Source organism: Rhinatrema bivittatum, chromosome 11 (genome assembly GCF_901001135.1).
Source record: "Rhinatrema bivittatum chromosome 11, aRhiBiv1.1, whole genome shotgun sequence".
NCBI lineage: Eukaryota > Metazoa > Chordata > Amphibia > Gymnophiona > Rhinatrematidae > Rhinatrema > Rhinatrema bivittatum.
The window spans coordinates 71,701,718-71,724,977 of NC_042625.1; the positions used below are offsets into that span (position 1 = coordinate 71,701,718).

Consider the following 23,260-nt stretch of genomic DNA (forward strand, 5'->3'; position numbering starts at 1 on the left):
GGGACAAGTCCGAACTTGTCAGGACAGGGGGCGGGGAGTGTGACATCACGTGATTTGCATGGCGGTGGGCGTGGCGAAGTCGACGCCGGCAGTGTTTGTGTCTGGACGCGTGAGGAGCGAGAGGGAAGCGCGCGCAGAGCCGGGATTGAGAGCGCGCGGGCCGGGCCGGGCCAGGACCCATGCATTGCCAGTCCGAGAGGTAAAATACCGACACATGTTCACGTGCTAACGAGAGTCACTGCCTGCCCCGGGGGAGAGAGGGCGGTGCAATCGACAGATGCCGGAGAAGAAAAGTGCAAAACAAGTGCAAGAGTCAGAAAAAGTGCAAGAGAGTGGGGAAGTACAAAACGTGTACGAAAAATGGAAAAACGTGCAAGGGAGCGGCTTAAAATGCAGTGTTGGGGGGAGCCGTCCGTCTTGGGGAAGGACAGGTATCTAAGGCTGGCGTGACAGAAGTATAAACTGTGCGTCCGTGCATGGCACTGGAGGTTGTGGGCGACTCTCTGCGAGCGTGTACACAACTGTTCCTGCTGATTTACTTGGTCTTAAACAAATAAGAGTGTTTCTGAGACTAGGAATGCAAATAAATCCGTTTTCATCTTCGCTATAGTGAGTCATTTGTAGGCTTAATAAACTATTGTTAATACCGCAGATCAAGTTTTGCAGCTTAGCTTAATGTCAGTTGTTTCTTTTAAAACGTTTCCCCCCTCTTGCTTTGTAGCAGAGAGACTTATCTGGATATTTGTCACACGCCTTAATTGATCCCTTGTTTTCTTTTAGCGTAGCGTTATATTAAATGATCTCGGCCTTTAAAAAATGAGTTTAAAAGGGTTTGGCTGCTCGCCGATGAAGGGAAATACTGACGGGACAGTGTAAAAGTTATTATTATGATTGCTCTTAATAATAATACTGCAAAGCTCTCTGAAAGTTGCATACTTTAAGGGCTCAGGTCTGTCGCTGTTGCAGCCCCGGGGCTATGTTTACAAACATTGGCACGATGTGCTCTGCCCTGACCCCCAGTGGCCACTTGCCGGCATTGCAGGCACAAGAGGCACCACCGGGTGTCGAAAGTATTTCCACTCATTTCAGTTTACAAAACATTTAAGATCATAGCTCCTTGTTTGCAGTTTTTCTTGCCTGTAAATACGTCATTAAATCTGTTGATTTATGACTACGGGGACATTTTTTTTTCTCTGCTGCATTTAGTTCATACCTGCCATCTGAAGTCTCTCATATGTGTTTTTCTTTACGTTTTCTTCGGTCCTGTTTTTATTGTTTAATGACAATCTTGCTTTCCCCACTGGTGAAAAATCCCAAGTCCTGTAGCTCCCGGGCCCAAATAATTCTGGGAGGGGGCAGGGTGGTGTTTGATAGTGGTTGTATTTTGCAAGATCAGTGGGAAGAGAGGCAAGGCGTGTGGTTTGGTGGTTGGAGCAAGGCATGTAGTTCAGCGGTTAAAAGCCAGGAGAGCCAAAGAGTTCTAATGCCAGCGTTGTCTGCGTGTGACTTCAGGACAAGTCAATATAACGCCCTGCATCTCAGTTTTAGTGCCGCCTGTGCTACGGGCTGTCCTTGTGTGGCCTTGGGGATGAGTCACTTTATCTCCCTGTGCCTCCCTTTACCCAGTTGTCATTGGACAAGGATAATAACAGTATTTTCCCTCCCCCTTCTGTCTCGGAAACTAGTACAGATCAGGCAGCAAAAGCTGGCAGCCTGCTCTGTACCAGAGAAGGCTGCATGCATGTGCCTGGTGGATTAAAATTGTAAAACCCATTGGGATGCCATGTGAATGAGAGCTGTTGTAAAAGTCTGAGTTAGAAAGCACTGACAGAATCTGGGCCTTCTAAGCCTGTTAGCTAATTTGCTGTAACTAAACATGATGGATACTGGACATTATTACTTTATTAGCTGCACAGGTGAGAACCTGGGTATGTTCTCATCCCTGGGAACATGGCCAGTGGTTAGGCAGCAGGATCCTGGAGATACAGGACATTTTTTTTTTCTGCTTTTTATACATTGACTTACTGGATCAGCCTGCAAAAAATAATTTGGCTTCCTGTAACTTAGGAATGGCTTTGCCGCATCACTTTTCACTGTGCATGTTTTGAGTGTTCGGATGGGATTGGGAGGGTGGGGGAAGGGAAGAGGCACAGGATAGAGGGGGGGGGACGGGACAGGGGGACATGCTGCCTGAATGTAATGCACTTTGAAGTGCCAAAATTGCAATATAAATAAATAACAAAAATCAGTGTGCCTTCCAGTCACTATTTTTGCAGAGAGTCAGGTGGAGAATCCCCAGCACAGGTCATCTTGTGTGGCCCACTGGTCCAGTGGAAGGCTTCTTGTACCTTGTGCTCTTTCTAGCCCAGGTCCCAAAACTGTAGATAAAAGGAGTCTTGTTTTTGGGGTGGAAAGGGGAGACAGTTTACGGTGACTTAAGCCCATCGCATTTGCTGCTTGGTGGATGAACTAAGGGAGAAGTTCTGGTCTAACGCACACGCTCACCCCTCTCCTGCCAGCTAATGAGGTGGGAGCTGGAGCAGCTCTTCCTCTGCCAAGGGAAACTTAACAATGCCAGGCACGATCAGCAGTGAGAAATGAACAAGCAGGGGCCAAAGGGGTGTATTCAGTTTATACCCCCCCCCCCCCCCCCAAGCATAAGTTAAATCTTGAGGAAGGTTGTCATGAAGCTAAGAGGCTCCAGGTTTCCCTCTGCGGGCTCCTTCTATCAAGTTAACATCTGCCTGTTTAATTTTTCCTATGTTAGAGACCACAGATAGTTATGGCAAGACCACTGCAAGAGGGGCTTTCGCCGGCAGCACCCATCGAGAGCACGCGAGGCGAAGGCACCGCCTGCATCCCCGTGGATGCCGTTTCCAGCACCCCGTGCGCCCTGCCCTTTGTCAGCTGCGGGCCCAGCGCTTCGGACTTCACCCAGTGGGCAGCGGCTCAGCACAGGGCCTCTCCCCTGCAACACTCTGCTGTCTGCTGTGGCCAGGAGGCCCACCACGCTGCCTCCACAGCATCCTGCGGCCTCTCGGCGAGCAACAGAAGCAGAGGCACCACCATCACTGGTAAGGGCTTTACCACCGGCCTTCCCAGCCTGTGACTGGCTCTTGCTCTTTTTTTTTTTTTTTTTTTCTTGTCCAGATTTTTTGAACCCTTCCCGTTTTTCCTGAGGTTTGGTAGAAAGGCTCTCGTATGTTATGGGGAGGCTGCTCAAGCTCTCCATAATCTGCTGTACGGTATCGGGGCAATGCGGTTTCCTGGGATGGGAACACAGAGGGAGCGAAAAAAAATAAAAAATAAAGGTTCTCCCTTTCTGATATTTTATCAGGGATGGGGGGGATTCAAAACTTCCGCCTCTTGTTTAAACTTAGAAATAATGAGAGCCTCGGGTTTGTTTTCTGGTTGAGACGAGAGAATTGATATTATCTTATTGGGTGGCTGTGATTCTCGCTGGTGCTCGGGAGGACAAGCATCGTGAGATCATTGCTCCAAACTTGCGCTGGGTGAGGCGGTGGTCAAGTCCTGGTGCCGTGTGTGGACTCTGCTGGGTCTCAAGCAGAGGAGGAGGTGTTTCATAAACAAGCATGGTCACTATGGTTGCCATCAATGTTTTTGGGTGCACTTTGCTGCCTGAAGATCTACTTATTTATTTATTTAATAGATTTTTTTATGTACCGCCGTTTGGAAAGTACCAACACAGCAGTTTACATGAACAAATAAAATAGAACTTAAAAAATAATTATACAGTATAAAAGTAAGCCATTGTAAAATTAGCTAAGCATAAAAACAAGTAGAAATAAAATATGCTAAAATAAAATACAAGATAAAAAAAATAACTCAAAATTCATACAAACATTCTTGACTTGTTACTGGGTTTCTTCCTGGCCCTGCTCATCATAGGCTCTGTGAAACAGTCATGTTTTTAAACTTTTTTTAAATGTTTTTGGTATTTTTATAAAGATTAAAAAAAAACCAAAAAAAACACTCTGCTTAGGTTCTTCCATTACTGTTTATCTTGGGGGGGGGGGGGGGGATGATGCCGCTGTGTTGATAGTCATCAGAAACTCCTTCCTCTTTCTGTGCCCTCCCCCCGATGCCCATCCCCCATGCAAACTAATGCATGTAAAGCACAGTCAACTGAAGAGCAGCCTTGGAGAAGGAGATTCCCTTCCCTGGAAAACATCTTCCATAGATATGTAAAAACTTTCAAAAATTCAAACTTTGGAAAAACTGTTCTTTTTCTTTCTTAATGTGTAATGTACTATATTTATTTATTTAAAAGTTTTTATATACCGCACTAGGGGTAGGTATCTATCCATCTTAGCAGTTTACATCATAAAACACACATAATATTTGACATACAATAAAAATACTATAAAATTACAAAGTTTACATTCATTTACAGCTGTATATTCCATAATGCTTAAGGGTTTGAAAACAGAGTTGTTATGTTCATTTTGTTATGTTATAGGCACAGGTGAATAAGTAAGTTTTCAGAGCTTTTTTGAAATCATTACGATTTTCTGTTAGGCGAATATACTCCGGGATAGAGTTCCACAGTGTAGGGCCTGCAATTGAAAATGCTCGTTTTCTGGTTAGAGCTAAGCTTGCAACTTTTACTGTGGGTATTTCCAACATGCATTTGTTTATTGATCTAAGTTGTCTGTTTGGTTTATATAGTCTCAATAGTGAACAGAGCCAGATTGAATTGGGGTTATATAACAGGTTGCGGATTACTATATGTAAGGATAACTTCCAGATCTGGAGTGCATGGGGTTTCTATTGGTTATGGACACTTAAAAATATGACTGCAGCCCTTGCTGGGGGCCGGCCGTGTCCTCTGTCTTTCTGCCCCACTTCTCCCACCAACGCACCCCTCTCCTCCCCGGTCCACTCTAAAACAGGGCAGTGGCAACACAGCAGCAGCAGGGCACAGGGTCTTTATCAGAGGCTGGTTGGTGCTCCTAAACTGGAGGAGTCAGATCCAGATAAGGCACCAGACCACAAGGAGCAGAGGGCCTGGGTGTCATCTTCAGACAAGGGGAGGGAAGAGGTGGGGGGGGGGAGCACTAGCTTCAGATAAGAGCAAGGTATTTTTTTTCAGCTTTGCTCCTACATTTTAGGGGGAGAAGGGGAAGGAGGCAACAAATCAAACAGAGCAAGATTGTTTGTTTTTTTTTGTTTTTGTTTTGTTTTTTTTCAGGAGGTAGGGAATTAGGGTCCAGCGTAGGAGGGGAAGCTTCTTTTAGAATGGAACCATCTTATCCTTGGTGACACAGAATAGAGAGAGTTACTGTACATATTTTTTTTTGTTCTGATGGCAGTGGATAAAATCTATGTTTATGGTTATCGGAGAGGTACAGGGCAAGCGTGGAGCCAGCTCTGCTGTGGCAAGGAAGAGGGTGAGGGCTCTCTGGATACTGCCTGAAATAACTTTTTTTTTTTTTTTTTTTTTAAATTCTTGTAGCATCTATTAAATACGGGATGGTATCTGATAATTCCACTACTATAAGCAGCAGGCATAATTAATTAATTTAATTTAAAGTTTTTGTGGACCGACATTCATTGTGGAATATCACATTGGTTTCCAGGTAACAATAAATTAGCAATGAGCTTTACATTAAAATAGAGGTCACAGGAACAAAAATAGCAACAGGCTTTACATTAAAATTGCGCGCAAGATTAAGTAGTGATAAGATTAATAATCTTATGTCCTCTTTTCTTGGTCTCTTTTATTTGCTTTTGGTCCTAATATATGTTTGCACGTTTTTTTATAAAAGATGTGGGTGTTTAATATATCTGCACCACTCTGTTTTCAAAAAATCTCCCTCCTCCCAGTTCACTCGTCAGCTGTCCCTATTGTCTTCATGCTTTGTGCATCAGTTTGACTCTTGCACCGGGCTTCTGATGACCATCAGCACAGTGGAGCCCCCACTCCTGGTGCACTTAAGTTTGTAATGGTAGGAGTGACTCAGTATTGCAAAACCTTCATGCACATAACGTTAGTGTTGCCAGCTGGCAAGCTAGCCAGGTTTGGAAGAAGGAAAGCTGGTGGCCTGTGGGACCTTTAAACATGGCTGGTATTCCGCTGACTGCCATTCTCTTTGGGAGCAAACCATACTCCGCTCCCCACAGCACCTCGCCCTCTTCTCTGTGCCCCACTGCTCTTCCCTCTTTCTAAGGATCCTTTTCTCCTGAAGCAGGGGCTGATCTACGACCAACCATGGAGGTGGCCGACGGGCAGCAGCAAGCTGTGAAAGCCTTCGGACCAAGCCGGCCACGTGTTCGGCTCCCAGGCCCCTGCCTCCTCTTGTCTGGAACCAAAAGGGGGCAGTGCTACCGTGGGGCCTGGCCCAGTCCTCGGTCTGAACGTCTTCATAGTTTGTTGCTACTGCCATCTCCCCAGTCAGGCCTAGGAGCTCCCCAGACGGTCACTGGGGGGGGGGGGGGAGGCTGTTTTTCCAATGCTGGCAACTCTGTAGAATGAAATATAAATCAGGAACTCTCCGTTAAAAATAAAAAAAAATTAAAAAAAGAATCCTATCCGCTAAGGCTATTTTCCCATTCTGAGGTGACTCGGGCCCTTGGAGAGCATGTGTAACCACTGGCCAAAGGGTCTGAATAGGCTACCGAGTACTGTTCCGAGCTCGCAGGGAGACGGACGAGTGCTGTGACGGCCTCTCTCAACATGTCCACCCCAAGAATGAATAAATATGGATCCCCTAACCCCTCTGGCTCCGTTCTCTCTTGTAAACTGGGTTGTAGGATAGACTGTGTCCCTCTGATCTCCTCCGGTTTCTTTTTGCAGTGCTGACTCTGTCCCAAACCGCCTGGGCAGCTGGGGTGTGTGTGTGTGTGTGTATGTATATCTATATCTCTACACAGATACTTTTTTTTTTTCTTTTTACTGAGGATACTCGTTAGCTTGTGACCTGTGGGCTTTCAGGGATGCATGTGGCAGTGGGAAGCAGGTCCTGTACAGAGATTGTGGTTAAGAGTTGTTGCTTAGAACATGCGGAGTTGTTTGGATGGGTGGCAGTGTGTGTCTCCAGCTCAGGGGTGGGATGGGACATGCCCAGGCATGTCGTTGTTGTCGTCCTGGTTCCCCCCCCCCCCCCCCATGCTCCCTTTCCATTTTATATTTGATCGGTGCTGCCAGCCGCGTCCATGCTGGGGTGGGGGATATTGCCAGCTGGCCTGTCCTCGTGTTATCTAGACACAGTTAGGCCCCCATCATGTTTCTGGTGTTCCAGTGTCTGTAAGAGAAGCAGGGACTACAGATCCCTGCAGGCAGCGAGGACAAAAACTAGGGACTGGCTGATTTCCCTTTGCTCTCCGGTGCCTGCTGCCGGTTTTTCCGGCTTCTGTCCCAGCACCTCTCTGGTCCTGTCCATGTTGCATGAGAAAACTCTGGACTGCATTCAGAATTTGGGAGGGTGACACTGTTAAGGAAATGCAATTTAATTAGGGTTGAGATACAAGCATCTTTGCGGTTGTTTTTTTTTTGTGTTCTTGTCGTGGTGTTCATTTTGGCCACAAATTAAACTGCTATTTCCTTTCCCCTCTCTTCCTCCTGTATAAAGTAGTCAAGATATGTAGTAAATTAATCCAATTAACTTGCTCATTTTGTGTGAGTGTGATGAAGGGTGTGTTGGCTCCCAAAGGCTAGTCAAGAAATATGTTAGCCCAATAAAAAGATATTGCCTTATAATTTATTTGGTTTATTGGCCTTTTATTTCCTCCTCTGTGTGTGTGTGTGTATAACAGCTGTTCTCTTCTGTGTCTGAATGAGGGACCCTGCACGGTCTCCAGAGCTCGCATGTACCGTTATCTTTACTTGTACAAAGCTCCACAATCTGCTTTTGGTCTTGTTTCCTGCTGCAGATCCCGGGTCCATGGAGGCGGAGGAGTCTGGAAGAGAGGACCGCATGGGCGTGAACCCTGCGGCCCGGGCCATGGAGGGCGTCACGGCAAATGGGAGAATCCTGGCAGAGCCCCTGCTGCTGGACGAGCAGGCCGCAGGCGCCATTGCCGCCCAGCTGAGGGTTATCGGTGACGAGATGGAAGAAATGTTTCGGCAGAGGGTGAGTAGCAATGGCGTTTGTCAGCGCATAGTGTCCTAAGTGCCTTGTAGCTGTGGATTTTAGCCAAGTCAGCTACATGGGGGGGGGGGGATGTAAAACAAACTCTTAAAGAGGTGCCACACTGGGTCAGAACGAAGGTCCATCTTGCCCAGCTTGCCATCTGTGACAGCGGCGAGCAGCGGGTGCTTGGAGAAAGTGTATAAGAAACTAAGGCGTTCACTCCCTTTCAGTTTTCGTCTTTTATAGTGACCTTCCTGATGGGTATGTTAACTGTGGCTGACTTTTCTTTAAATTAAATTTCTCTTGGATCCATTTGTATGGTTTGCCTCCTTGCCAGAGAACATAGGTTACCTCCGTGCTATTCGGAAAATGAATTCCTTGTGTTAGCATGGAGTGGCAATTCAAGCTTTCACTGCATGCTCCCCTTCCACTCTGGCTCTTGCATCATGATTATGGCCCCGTGTGACGAGTCCCTGAATCTGACCACATCCTCACGCACACAGATCTTGGGCCTGTCTTGTCTAGATCTGTAGTTTAGTATCGCATCCTTGACTGCCCCCTGTGGCAAAATGCTCTGTGATTTTTCAGCATTCATTTGGGTGAAGAGCCGCTCCATCCGAAGGTGGTAAAAAAGCAAAAACACTCTCTCCCTCTTCGCTCTCCTTTACCCACTTCTGGGCCAGGGTTTGAGTGTAGAGGGGGGAAAGAGACAGGGTGGAGCAGAGGGTTTTCGGGCACCTCTCTAAAAGGCCTATGTTGATGGGCTCAAATCCTCACTGGAGCCAGGATAGCGTCCTACAACTCCTAAAGCCACTGGTGGAGGGAACCAATTGAAGGGGCATAAAATACCGAGCAGTCTTAGCTGTATCAGCTATTTAAATAATTGTGAAAAATGGTTACGTATTTACATCACCTTTGAGTAGTGGATACCTGTGGTCACTGTCTGCATGGGGGCGCGGGGTATGTCATGTATTGTGGCTGAGGGAGCTTCCCTTTTGAGCTGAAAGCTCTCCCTGCCTCTCTGTTTTCTGGTAACAATTCACCCCTAGATAAAGCAGAGGATGAGCCACAGGCAAAGCTGCAAAGGGTTAATGTCCTTTCACAGGGGAGGAGAAGGAGCAGCTATAGTCCCCCCCCTTTCCTTTCTGCAGCCTTCAGGTAATAAAGGCTGAGTTAATGGTGTTTTGATTGCGATAAGGGGCTTGTTTATTCAAGCTGTGCCAATAGTCTGGCCCTGTCTCCAGCTAAGCTCCAGGTTAGGCAGGGCTCTGAAGGGGTCCTCTGTGTTTGCTCCAGGCATTCTTGAAATCTTAGGGGTTTTTTTCTTTTTTTTGCTTCCACCTCCACCCTCCCCCCCCCCCCCCCTCAAGGAGGCCATTCCCTGCATCCACCACCCTTTCCCTGATGAAATAGTTTCTGAGGTTGCTCCTGCCTCTTGCAGCAGTAGCTTTGAGTGCGCCTCTGTTTGGCTTTTCCCATTGCGAGCTCTTTATTAAGTGGAAACCTTTAGGCGATGAGATCATATATTGATTTGACGATCCTGATGTGCGGCGCAGAGGGGGGAAACCTACAGCTCTGACGTTCTCTTCGGTGCATCCCATTGTTTGAGAAGGTTTTATTTTTAGCAAAATCTTTTTTTTTTTTTTTTTTTTTGAGGTAAGAACAAGATTTGGCGTGGTGCCGGCTGTGGGGCGGAGAGAATTACGTTCGCTCAGCAACAGTTAGCTGGAGGGGACTCCTTCTTCTTTTTTTTTTTTTTTCCCTTAAAATGGCCAGGCTGGTGGGAAGAGGCTCTCTCTAGGTGGCCTCAGGCTTACAACATCTGTAAGCTCTCGGGGTCAGGGGCCGTTGTGGCCACATGGATTTGTCTCGCATGGGAACGGTGCCCTCTCCATTGAAATCTCCTCCCTAGAACGAGGTTTTCACCCTGTAAATATCCTTTCTCCCAATCCTGTGGCTTGTGCAGCCTCCGCTGTGCTGACACTAGGTGTTTGCCAATGCTTTTCGCCTTAAAGAAGCATCTTGTTTTTATGTGGTAAAGTTTGGGACAGAGGCTTTCTAGGTTTCAGGACTCTTTTTTTTTTTTTTTTTTTTATTTTGTGTGTTGTCTTTCTTGTGCATGTTTTTTCGGTAAATGTCCTTTTTTCCCATTAATTATTCTAAGGAAAATAAATCAACGGTTGAAGTTTTTTTTTCTGCCGTTGCTTGATTTTATAGAGCCTATGTAGCTCCAAAGTAGATGGGTGCTGTTTGCCATGGGCAGCTTCTCTCTGAACGTGGACGTCCAGTCCGCCAGCTAAACACGCCTGAGGCCTTTGCATCTTTTTTTTATTGAGTGAGGGCAGCCAGGGAGGATGTAATGTCGTGCGCGCCTGTGTAAGGGTCATGGACATAAGAAGATGCGGCATTCTGGGTCAGACCGAAGGTCCATCAAGCCCGGCATCCTGTCTCCAGCGCTGGCCAATCCGGGTCACAAGTACCCGCCCGATCTCAAAGAGCAGATCCACTTCTTGTTCCCTTCCCAGGGATAAGCGCCGGGATTCCCTCTCTCCCCCCTGTCCACTTGGCTAATCATTTATTGTTTTTTGTTTTTGTGTTGTGTGTGTGGTTTGTTTTTTTTTTTCCTCCTCCCACCTAAACAAGGTGCCAGGATAGTTTGGTCACAGTCCGGGTACAGCACAAGCATTGCGGAAGCCCCAAGTGTGTGTTTTACCAAGCCGGGGCAATCCTAGACATGTTCATCTTGTTTAACTTGGCTTAAACAGCTTTAAAAATTGTCCTTGGAGGGTGGTGGTGGTGGTGGTGTTGCTTTTAACATGATGCTGCGCCTAATGCTAACTTGGCTTTGGATGTCCCTGGGTGAGCTCTGCCTCTGCAGTCACATCCTCTGGCTAACACAGTAGCAGCTTCCTGAGGCAATATTGGAAGAAGCCAAGTTCTCGGCTAGCACAGTGTGGGTTGGATTCGATTAAATGATACGATGTAAAATACATATTTGTGTGTGTGTATTTATCTTATGCTTTTCCAGCAGAAGCATTCAAAGCATATTTCAGTAGGCACCGGGTAAGGATATATCTATATGTCTGTATGGTTATGAAAATATATATTAACATTTCCTTTAATAATCAGGAGGGCTGCTAGCCTTGTGGGTCCTTTTCAGGTTTTGCGATGCCTTCCCTTGCACCATGCGAAGGGGCTGATGCAATACCGTGCGTTAACCGCCGCACAGGCTTAACCCCCGACTGGATGCGCGTCCGCAACCCCTGATCCAGTACGGGGATTAGTGCGTCCAAAATGCTACGTCCAAATCGCCGCCCGGCCAATAGCGCTCATCACATGTAAATTCATGGAGACGAGGCTATTGGCTAATCCCCGCGATCCAATACATTTTCCGCGCGGCCAACGTGCCCTTGCAACGCAGCAAATTTTCTGCCAGCCCGGGACTGGCGTAAAGATATGCCGCCGCTCTCAAGGGCGCGTTGAAAAATTAAAGAAGAAAAACTCTGCTTTCTGTGACTCCTCCTGAAAGTATCTTTGCGATCCTAAGTAGGAGGAACCAAATAAAGCACATTTATTTTAAAATAAAAAGTTCTTGGGGGGGGGGAAACCATTCTGGATGCCCAATGCACGCACAAGATAACACGGTACAGGCCACATATCTTGTGCGTGTCTATGCCAGGAGTGGGAGAAAACGGACGCTCGTAGATTGAGCGTCCGTTTTCCCAACCCGCTCGACAGCCACCTCGCCTGTGCACCCGATGCGGAGGAGGCGCTAGGGACGCACATTTGTCCCTAGCGCCTCCTTTTTAGCGCGATCCCTTATTTAAATATTGGATCTCGCGTGCCCAGGAGAGGTGGCTGGGCGCTCGACGCTGAGCGCCCGTTTTCTGCGCACGGTTATTGCATCGGCTCCTCTGACTTTTTTTTTTTTTTTCCCCCAAAGATAAGGAAGTACTTGTGTTTTGGGGTTGTTTTTTTTTTTTCCCAGCCACCCTCTGGCAGGAAAGCCGTCCCGCAGCAATATCTGGGCCAGTAAAAGGCAACGCAGCCCTTAAGAGAGTCCTGTCATCTCTTGTCATAAATCAAGATTATTTATGGTAAAACATTCTTAACAAGAGAGCCTGAGGCCAGTTCTCCTCTGGTCTTGGGTTTCGCTTGTTCTGGTCCTTCTGGGGGGGGGGGGGGGGGGGTGTAGCATCTTTGCAGCTCCCTCTAAGCCCTGGGGCATTTTCTCTGGGTGAGCCTCCTGCCTTCACTCCCCCACTGCTTATCTCCTTAAAATTACTTCAGGCTCCCTCCCACAGTGCAATTATGTGCCATTTAGTGTGTAGAGCCCTGGGTGAAATAAATACGGCATCTCTCCAAGGGAACTCCAGCTGCCAAAGTCATATTTGTTGGATGGAGATCGAGGTGGGAGGCTGGAGCAGTGGCAAGAGCTGAAAGGGACTTTTTGTCTGCTTGCATTGAATAGTTCCCAGGGACTGGCTAGGTTTGAAGCCTTGTAAATTTAATGACTGGAAATACAGGGAGTGGAGTTCCCAATGTGCTGCTGGCAGGGCTGCGGATTTCTTCCCTAAGCAGCAGGGAGCAGGCACCTGCTGAGGCAGAGATGCAGACAGGGTTGGGTTGGGGGGGGGGGGGGGGGGGTGTGCAATGCCACAGCTTGCTTTTCTCCACGCCAGGTTAGACACGTTTGGTGGAAACCGCACTTAACATTTTCTGTGGCACTTTGGGGATCTTCCAGTAAAATTCTGCAAAATGTAAAGCAGGATACGGACGAGGAGCTTCTGGTACCGCTAAAACGTCTTTCCCTCCGCCCACCCTATGATTGGTGGGAGGGACAGCGATCCGAAACTAGATTCTAGGGGGGGGGGGGTAACCAAGGGAAAAAAGGATGGAAAATGTAGGATTTCTCAAGATTCCTCTGGTAGCTTTAAGTCCGATTTCAGCTGAAGGTTTGGGCTGGGAACGGCGGCGCTCTGCTCTGCTCTGCTCGTCTCTCCTCCTCTGTCTGGGTATATATATCATGTGCTATTAATAATCGCATGACTCAGCTCGGCTGCTCGCGTGCCCGGCCCCTGGCAGCGCTCTCGTGGCCTCCGCTCGTCTCTGAGCAAACAACAGGTCCTGTCCAGAGCGGCTCCCACACTCTGCCGGCAGGGCGGGTTTGGCAGCTCACAAGCTCAAGTTCCTCCAGTGTTGTTGACTTCAGTGTCGTCGTAACTGTTCTGGTTTTTTTGTTTTGTTTATTTCTGCTGTTCGCTGTAATTCCTTTTTGTGGAAATACTTCTATACTGTACTGCACTGGGGGGGGGGGGGGGGGGGTAATGAGCCAATGTAATAAGCTGCGGTAGACCTGCTGTGGGTTTTTGCACGCGTTTTCCCACGCTAATCTTTTGTACGTGTGTGTCTTAGCGCGGTTAGCGTGGGGGAAAAAAAACCACATGCACAAAGCTGCTCGAAAAGCTGCGGGTGGTTCAGCGCAAGTCCATGCTAATGCCATGCAAAGGAGGCAATTAACTATTCATGGGCAATGCAGAGAGCCGCACTGATGTCAGGGCAGGTATTTTTTTACGCCCAAGCCAGGGCAGGAGTTAAGTGTAAGCTTCTGTCTGGAAATCGAGGGCAGAATCCTGAAGAAAGGTCAGAGAGAGGGAACAGGCATATGTCAGAAATGCTGGACGCTTTTGTAGCCCCTTCCACACCTCCACTGCGTTTTCCCCCGCTCACCGGCATCCACCATTATAGCTCCCGTGCAGTTGGTGACGGATCATGAAGGGGTTAGATATTGCTAACTCACTTAAAGGCTTTCGACCGGAAATCAATTACGATTCACCACATTAATGCTGGTTTATGTGCGGTTTATTGCGTAGGGCCCTCGGCGTGCGTTTTAGCACACACATCTGCCCGGATATTTGTTTTGCGTGGCTTTTCTGCGTGTATCTCATTTTCACATTGTCCCTTTAGTACATTCTGTGGAGGTGTCTGTTTTTGCCACGTACTCAAAAAAAAAAAAAAAAAAAAAAAAAATAGCGCAGAAGATTAGTGCCGACTTCACCACGGATCTTATTCCATTGGCCCATGAGCGCCGTGACAATTTAGACCTGTAACAAATAAAGCCCTCCCTGTGCTCCTGCTTTTGAGCTTGCATAGGTGTTGCCAGTGAAAAGGAGCACGTACGTACGCCCCCCCCCCCCCCAAGAAATGCATTGCTTACTCCTTCCTTTCCCCCCCCCCTTACCTTCTCCCTCTCTCTCACTGTGTAAGGCCTGCTGTCTACCCTGCTTCTCTGTGCTGCTGCCTCTGCATCCTCCTGTGGTTCATTCACTTCACTCTTCTCAGGAGATCCAAAGAGCAGCCCTGGGAAGAGCTTCCTCCTTGTGCCCTCTCCAGTCCTTCTGCCCATGCATTAGGGGGCGAGGAGGGAGGAAAAGGGAAGTAGGCGAGGTGGAGGGGGAAGAAGCAGAGAATGATGGCAGTAAGACACCCAAAGCCCATCTAGTCTGTTCGGTTTAATTCCTGTTGCATGGCTGTAGGTCCCAGTTGAAGTCTACATTTTAGGGATGTTCACAGGGTTTTTGTTCATCTTTTGTTTTGTTGGTGGGAAGTAGGAGGCTCATTTCAGGTTTTTATTTTGGCTTTCATTTTAGTGAGCACTGTTTTACAATAGCATGCATTAAAGCCCAAACCCACATTACCTGATTAAACCTCCCTTTGCCCCTCCAGACTCCTCCTCGTCTTACCCCCCCCCCCCCCCCCCCATAGCCTGGAGTGATCTCCAGTTGCTCCTGGCCCTCTGGTGCCGCATTTCAAAAAGGCACCAAGTGACCCAGAGGCAGTGCTGGCAGGGCAGGAGCGATTGGGGATAGCTCCTGCTCAGGTCAGATGAGGGAAAGTCTGGGAAGGGGGGGGGGGGGGGCTGGAGTTGAAACACATTCCTGTTTAAATTCTCCTTTATTCCTTCATAACTAGGGCTCCTTTTGTGCTTAGCCCAGGCCTTCTGCAATTCTGTTACTGTTTTGGCCTCCCCTTTCTACCCGTGCCATGGAAACACTTTCTCATGTTGCTTCCTGTAGCTTTATTGGGAGAGATGGGTTATAAATATGACCTCTTGTTCTGGAATTCTTTAGCTCTGAAAAAGGCTGGCCGGCTTATGCATTATTTGTACCTTTTTTGAAGCGTTTTAATGTCTCTGTCCTATCTCGCTTCTCTCCTCTCCTCTCGGGTATATTTATTCGGCTCCTTAAGTCTCATCTCAAAGGGCTTTTGCTGCAGGCCTTGCATTGTTTTCGTAGCCGTTCTCTGGAACCACCTCCACTGTCTACATCATTTTGAAAGTACGGTGTCCAGAATTGGACACAGCACTGCAGATGAGGTCTCCCCCCAATTACCTGTGTAGCGGGTCATTCTCTCTCTCTCTCTCCCTCCCCCCCCACTGGTTATGCTGCTCCCTGTACATGCTAGCATCCCTCTGGCTCTAGCCACCCCAGTCTCATGTTTCACAATATTGATCTCCTCAAAAATGATTTCACCAAGGCTAAGGTCATTCTCCTGCTTAATGCACCTCAGTATCTCATACCCATTAGATACCCTTCCTCAGATTTTTGACACCCCAAATGCATGGAATCTTAGCTGTTTAGGATGCAACCACTCAAGCTTTTAGATCTCTTGTTGTTCTGTCTCCTTTCTCGGGGGCTGGGTGTCTCCACTGTTCCAGGCTTAGCATCTAAGATTCAGTGTGAAGAAGTGGAGTCATGCATTTCAGAAACATGACAGCAGGAAAAGATTGTACGGCCTACCTAGTCTGCACAACTTCTTTAGCTTTAGAGTTCCCATAACCACCTCATTTGGGGTGCAGAAATGCAAAGGATCTATATGTGATGGGGGAGGGAGGGAAAGACTGCTACGCATGGACCAAGAGAGATGATCTAAAAGTACTAAAGCGATGTGTCTGGGGCCAGATAGGCATAACTAGCGGGGGAAAAGGAGGTGATAATGCCCCTGTACCTCACCTGGAGTACTATCTTTCAGTTCTGGATAGAGAGGGCAACCAAAATGGTGTGGGGTCTGGACTGAAGGATTTAATTATGTATACCCTAGAGGAGAGGTGCGACCCAATGATGTAGTGGACGATCATCTGGGATCCAGTGATCACTGGATACTGTGGTTCAGTGTTAGAGGGCAGAAGTTGCAGGTCCATTCCAAAGCGAGGGAGTTACACTTCAGGAAAACTAAGGGCCTGACTTACTAAGGTTTTTCTCCAAGTCTGTGCCTAAGAGAAAAAAGCTTAGTAAATCAGGGCCTAAGTTTGTTAAAATGGGGGGGGGGGGGGGGGGGGGGGGTACCTCAAGGATTTGTTATCTGGATGGGAAAATGTAAGGGAAGTAGAAGAGCAGTGGCAAAACTAAAAGAGATGATATAAGGGTATCTAACCTTTTTGTTAGGAAATTTAAATAAAGGAAAGAGGAAACAAAGGCTTCTGTAGTTGTCCAAAGTAGCTGAAAAGGTTAGTGTTCATAAACTACAAGAGCTCGCAGAAAGAGGAAGACAGGCAACAATATCTGGGAAAGTAGTCAGGCATGCAAAAAATCCAATAGATTGCAGGCCAGAACCAGACGTCTGCCTGCAGAGTTCACATAAGACAGTCTGCTGCCTGCATGTCTTTAGCCCTGGCAGCTCAGCAGCCAGCATCTCCCCAGGTCCTTGGATGTGGTGGTTCCTGCCCTCAGTTTGGAAACACCAGAGATAACCACTGTCACCTGGGATATAACAAAGGAATGTCAAATTACCTTAATTCCTTATCACAGCCCATGTCCCCTCTTAACCCTTACATCCTGAGTCTTCAGCAGAAGATCAGATCAGATCACCCCAAGTCTCAAAGAACTGCATTGGCTGCCAGTTACTTACAGAATTCAGTGTAAAACTTTATCCCTTATCCATAAAGCCTTATATAACAACGAGACAAAATGGATGGATACGGTACTTCATTTCAAAGTCCCAAAGAGAAATCTGCGCTCCACTGACACTGGTCTCCTTGCAACTATCTCCCCAAAATTAACCCGCCTCAACTCAACAAGAGAACGCACTTTCTCATTGGCCGGGCCACTTTTATGGAACACCCTCCCCACTGAACGAAGAATTGAGCCATCATAACAAACATTTAAAAAAAAAAATTGAAAGCATATCCAACATTCATAAGAAGAATCATCATCACTACTCTACTTAATATTTGCAAATCATACTTTCATTTCCCTTACTTGTTAATTAATTCTCCCTCTACTGTTTTGACTATCTCCTTTCCACTGTTTATTACAATGTAACCTTTTCTTCTTCAATTCTGGGTTATGTAAACCAATGTGATGACATATGTTGAATGTCGGTATATAAAAAAACAAATAAAATAAATACTCTTCTTCCACAGCCCTTCCCCATCCCCACTGCACTCAGGAATTTATTTATTTAGCATTTTTCTATACCGACTTTCCAATAACAAAATTATTGATCAATTCGGTTTACATTTTAAACAATAACAACAATGACAAGTAAATGTCTTACAATGAACAGGTCGAATTAACTTGGATTAAGATATATGGGGGTAATAACATAATTAAGATATATGGGGGTAATAACATAATTAACATGAGCGGTGCCTAATATAGGCTAGAGGTTGGGTTTTGATAATAAGGTACTAAATAATAAATAATAATAAATAATAAATAATAATAAATAATAAGGATAGGAATCCCACCTATCCTACATTGCTGCTCTGTGGTTCCCCTGCAGCCCATTGGTCGGGGGGGGGGAGATGAGAGCAGTAGCAGGGAAACAGCACCACTTTCTTACTGCCCTCCTCCACGGTCCCTCAGCTCCCATTCCACAGGAGTTCAGGAGACAACACTGGGGATGCTCGAGCACCCACAGAGCTGGCACCTATGCATCGATTAGATCTCCATCCAATTCATTTGTCTTGTGCTCTTTGAGGTCTGTACATCCACTCATAAGAACATAAAAAGTGCCGTGCTAGATCAGCCCAAGATCCATCAAGCCCAGCATTCTGTCTTTTGAAGGTGGCCAATCCAAGTCGTAAGTACTTGGCAGGTCTCATAAAGTAGATCTATTTCCTCTTACTCCCAGAGATAGCAGTAGCTTTTCTTAGTCTACTTGGCTAATAATGTGTTATGGACTTTTTCCCCCCAGGAACTCGTCCAAACATCTTTTAAACCCTGCTATGTTAGTCACCTTGACCATGGCCTTTGGCACCAAATTCTACAGATTGATTGTGCCCCAAGTGGAAAAAGTACTTTCTATGATTTGTTTTGAATCTGCTGGTTAAGTGTCATGGCGTGTCCCCTTGTTTTAGTATTATTTGAAAGGGTAAATAACTGTCCTTTATTTACTCATTCCACCCCACTCATGATTTTATAAACTTCTCATATCTCCCCTAATCCGTCTCTCTTCCAAGCTGAAGAGCCCTCCTCACAGGAGAGCCATTTCATCCCCTTTATTATTTTTCTCACCCTTCTCTCCTTTTGCCAAGACTTTTTGAGATGGGGTGACCAGAAATGCACACAATACTCAAGTTCCATCGCACCATAGTTTGTTACAGAGGCATTAGGATATTCTCTGTTTTATTCTCCATTCTTTTCCAAGAATTCCTAACATTCTATGTATTTATTTATTTATTTTTCACAACCACACACTGAACTGAGGAGGTCAATGTATTGTCCACAAAGTCTTCAAGGTCCTTTTTTTCCTGGATGGTGATTCCTAATAAGGAAACCTGTAGTTGGGACTATTTTTCACTACATTTGTTGTTGTTTTTTTTTTTTAATTTATTTTTATATTCTGCTTTTCGTACTTTTTTTTTCAGCACTTGCATCACTTTGCACTTTTCCACATTTAAATTTCATCTGCATTGCCTCGCAATCTGTAATCCAGTATAGGCAGTATACCTTTTCAAGATAACCCAAAGCATGTACCCTCTCTTCCCTGTATCTCCCCTGCCTTCAGCCCTCTGCATTTCAGATGCCTTAATATTTATTTATTTTTTACTTTTCCCCTGCAGCTTTTTTGGGCTTCCAGAGCTAGGGCTAGGCTTTGGCACCATGAACCTTTGTTGGCAACTACCTGGGGAGTTTTCACCCTATTTAATAATCCCCTCCCAGTTTACTTTACTCTGCCCATTGAGCAACAGCTCTTGGCAGGGGGCCACGCACCAGACCGCCTCCTGAAACCCTGCAAACCATGGGCTCTAAATCTGGCCACTAAGTATCGACTATGGCTCCCTTCTCTCTGCAGCATCCCCAGCCCCTGCCATTCCAGAGAGACCTTAAGTGCTCCTTCCCCCTGTCCCAGTCCTTGCTGATCAGATATGGCTCTATCCCAGCCATGATACTAATTTAACCAAGTTTGTGTGACAGCAACAATATCCAAATCTGCTTTTGCCATTCAGGTTTACAGATCTAGAATTTTACTGTCTAGGCTACAAGTATGTGTGCTTATCCTTCAAAACATTTCTTGCTTTCCTAGTCTTCCTCCTGTGCTGGGCTAAGCTGAGGGCAACCATTGGCGTGCACAGCATATCTGTAGCAGGCTCTGTTGCCCTGCGCTAATCAGCATTAAAGTGGGATTGTGGTGAAATGGGGGTTTATGTGCCTATTGGGATTCCCTGTAATGCCCCCTGAGACCCTTATATTCCCCAATGAGGAGACTCTCCCCTTGCAAACACATAAGTGCCTTGCAAATAATATCCTGACTTAAGGTGTTGGCATGAAAGTAGCTGCCACCTTGTTCCCCCTTTCAGTGTGTTTGGAAGCAGCATGTCTACATGCTGCTGTGTCACTATTCTGCTTGGTATTGTCATCTTGACTTTTCAACATTAGATGGTCCATGGCAATGTAATTATATATTTTAAAAATAATTTGCATGTGTATTAGTGTTTAACTCTTGTGGCACCACTAACACACATGCGGTAAGACTCTGTACATGGGCTAACACCCACTTCATTCATTTTCAAGTGAGGGCTTCTTTGACAAAAAAAAAAAAAATTAAATGTGAGAGCAATGACCATTGCCAGACAGTGGTTGGTGCTTCTGGAAAAGGAGGTGAAGAGAATCCCCCTTCATTGATTCAGCCAGCCTAGTTGCTCAACTGTGATTTCATATAACTAAAACAGTCTGCTTACCCCCGCCCCCCCTCCCCCAATAATCTCTCCCATTCAGCCCTTGATGCGCACACACACCCACTCCCCCATCCTGTCTCCCTTAATATGTCCTCTTTCCCCAGCATTTCTCCCTAACACACTGTTCCCCACTCCCACCAGTCAGCTACATCATCCCCTCCAAGCCAACTCTTTCCCCATATTTTTTTTTTAAGCCCCTCTCCCCACCTTCACGACCAGTGCTGCCTCTCGGCTGTTCTGTTGCCCTTCTCAAAAGAATAGTGTGGGAGTTTGAACACCGTGCACCTCAAATTTACAGAGCCCTGCAGGGCTGGAAGAAAACAGAGCAGCTGTTTGGAAGGGGTGGGGGGAGAGCATGTATTGGGGAAAAGTCAGGACGTTGCACTTAGGGTGGATGGGAGCCACCACTGGCTCCCGAGCCTTACAATGAAGGATATTTAGAATATCCTTGTTCACCATTGTTATATCAAAACACTTAAGGGGCTAGGGGGCTTTAAAAAAATGTCTTTCCTTTTATTTTTAAAGCGGTATTTTTTTTGTTTTAATATTAAGATGTTTCTATAAAAATACAAATCACTCAGCAGAAACCTTCCATAGAAGTCATGGGAGGGAGATTTAGGTGGTACTGTAGAATGTGGGCAAATCATTCTGTTCAAAGGCTGCTGGGCATATATTTGTGTATCTGTCTATACGTACACACACGTGTGAGTGTGTGTTTTTTTTTAGTCACGCCATATGAGACTCAGCATTGTCTATCCCCAAGTACACCTCAAGCTAAAGTTGCAAAGCTGGTTTTTCTAGTCATTGGGCTTGCGTGCTATCTCGCTTACTTCTCTGAGCAGAGATGGGGGATGCGTCATACAGAACTATGGCTTGGATTTTGTTTTTCTTAAAGCTGTTGGGCATCTCCCATGCTTTAAAATCATCCCTCTGGAGATTAGAAGACAAATCACGGGTAAGACTTTTTGGGGTGCTATTATGACATCGCGCTCATGCACCCGATGTCACTGCTGGCAAAGATGGTTGGCTTTAGGGTGTTAACTGCTTAAAGAAATTTAGAAGACGAGGGCTCTAAAATGTTTTAATTCAGTGCAACGTGCATATTAACACATGCTCTGATTTTTTATTTATTTTTTTAATGAAACTTCATGATACATGGAAAAGAGAGGAGGCTCTGTGTCACCCTTTACTGTGTTTCTCCCCAGAGACCGGCAGCAGGCGAGCGGCGATGGGATCCCTGGTGGCAGTACCTGTATGACGTCCTCTCGGAGGCACTGGCTGTTTTCTGGGACCCTCGGGTGGACATTGCGCAATAAGTGGATCCCAACAGCAGTCAGACTAAACTAAGACTCCTCCAAGTCACTGGAGGTAGCGTGTGGTTGGTGCTATGGGACAGAACAGGATTCTTGACGCTGTCATCCATGCTGGACAGGAGCGAGCAACAACTGGAACAGGGAGAAAAAAAAAAGACAAATCCGATGTGCTGGGCTGGATATGGAGACATTGCGGTTGGCTTGTGATTTCCGAGGCCGGTCGCCATCCTTCCCTGCTGTTTTCACTAAGAGCCATAGTCCATGCACAAGGGCTGCCCGGCACTAAGGGCACTGGCTGGGAAGGGAAGCTTCCTCCTAGGGGGCTCCTTTCGCCTATAATCCAACTCGTCATACCTCAGTAGATTCACTATTGCCAGTTGTAAGTGAGATCATAAGATGCAGCATTTTGGTTTCGCCCGGACCAAAACATGGTCCATTTAAGCTATGCTATATCTACGGGCTTCCCATTCTGCCACTGATGGGTACAGGATTGACTTGCTGAACCAGTCCTCGGGCGGGGGAGGAACGAAGCAGGCTGTTAGGTCAGGGGTATGAAATAAATTAATAATGATTAAAAAGGTTTAAAATGTCAGTGAGGAAGGCAAACAAAAGCCAACAAAGAAAAAAAAACAAACAAACCAGCTGAAATCTCTTATCTCCTGGAAGTCTGCAGTGTAATTATTAGAACCTTTTATTATCTTTTATTAAAGAGTGGTGGATTGACACAGGGGAACATGCCACACTGTCTTGATAATTTATTGCAGTTTTTGTTATTTTTGGGGTGTTTTTTTTTTTTACTAGACAAGCCTAGTCCTGGAATTGGGAGATACTGCAGCAAAGGGAAAAATAATGAAAAGGTTTTAAACCTCTTAAGACTTCCAATTTTTTTTTATTTTTTTTTTTTTTGGGCAAGTAGCCAAATTTTGTAAATGAAGAAGGCCTAAACTGATGAGTTAAAACCTATTAGAGCGATGAGGGGAAATGAACTAAATCAAGCTGGATTGGAGCTGAAATGAAATGAACTGCCTGAGGCGAGCATAAGGTTAATAGATTCTGAGTTCAGTTTTGTCTGGGGCAATGAGCAAACGAGGTGATATCATAGGCAGGGCCGCCTAGTTTTTTGTAGGTTATTGGTTACTGCTTGGATAGTGTTGCGATGAATTTGGGAAATGCAGGATACAGCTGCTGACCGAATAAGCCAGTTTTAATGACCCCCCCCCCCCCCCCCCCCCCCCCCGTGTGCGAAAGTCACTCTGTAAACCACGTTGTCCGTCTTTGGGTGATATTGGTGTGCACGCCAGCTCCGATCTATACGGTTTTCTGGTTAAGTGTGACATCCTCCCTCCAATTCCATCTTTCTAAATGACATGCTCGGTACTGCAGAGAGAATATGGATTTGAAAGCCCAAGGCGTGTCCTTTCCTTTAAAAAAAAAAAAAAAAAAAAAAACCAAAAACTCATCCAAGGTTTAGTGTTTTGCTGCAGAGCAGAAACCATAAGATCAAGTGAAAAATTATTATTATTTTTTTTTTTTTTTTGAGGGACAACAGAAAAATCTTAGTAAAAGCGATAATGGCTTGCCTTCTCTGTCTCTCCTACCAGGATCTGTTCAGCAAAGATGTTCTCCTGTGATGTGGTTTGTAGCAGTCTGCAACTTTTTTTTTTTTTTTTAAC

At 46.2% G+C, this 23,260-nt stretch overlaps 2 protein-coding genes across 3 annotated transcripts in view; one reads left to right on the forward strand and one right to left on the reverse strand.

Moving 5' to 3' along the window:
- Window positions 1-23,051, forward strand: LOC115100891. 2 transcript variants are annotated; one of them, XM_029619944.1, is made up of 4 exons: window positions 1-199; window positions 2,768-3,074; window positions 7,894-8,093; window positions 21,480-23,051. In XM_029619944.1, the coding sequence occupies exons 1-4, from the start codon at window positions 59-61 to the stop codon at window positions 21,588-21,590; spliced, it is 759 nt and encodes a 252-aa protein (XP_029475804.1). In that variant the 5' UTR covers window positions 1-58; the 3' UTR covers window positions 21,591-23,051. The 2 variants fall into 2 exon arrangements, with proteins under 2 accessions (XP_029475804.1, XP_029475805.1); XM_029619945.1 differs by lacking the exon at window positions 1-199 and adding an exon at window positions 283-431.
- SAE1 (SUMO1 activating enzyme subunit 1) overlaps window positions 21,491-23,260 on the reverse strand; it is a 179,364-nt gene continuing 177,594 nt past the window's right edge. Inside the window, exon 9 of the mRNA XM_029619942.1 lies at window positions 21,491-21,719. Coding sequence (XP_029475802.1) covers window positions 21,690-21,719 — 30 coding nt within the window. The 3' untranslated portion in view covers window positions 21,491-21,689. The remainder of the gene's footprint in view (window positions 21,720-23,260) is intronic.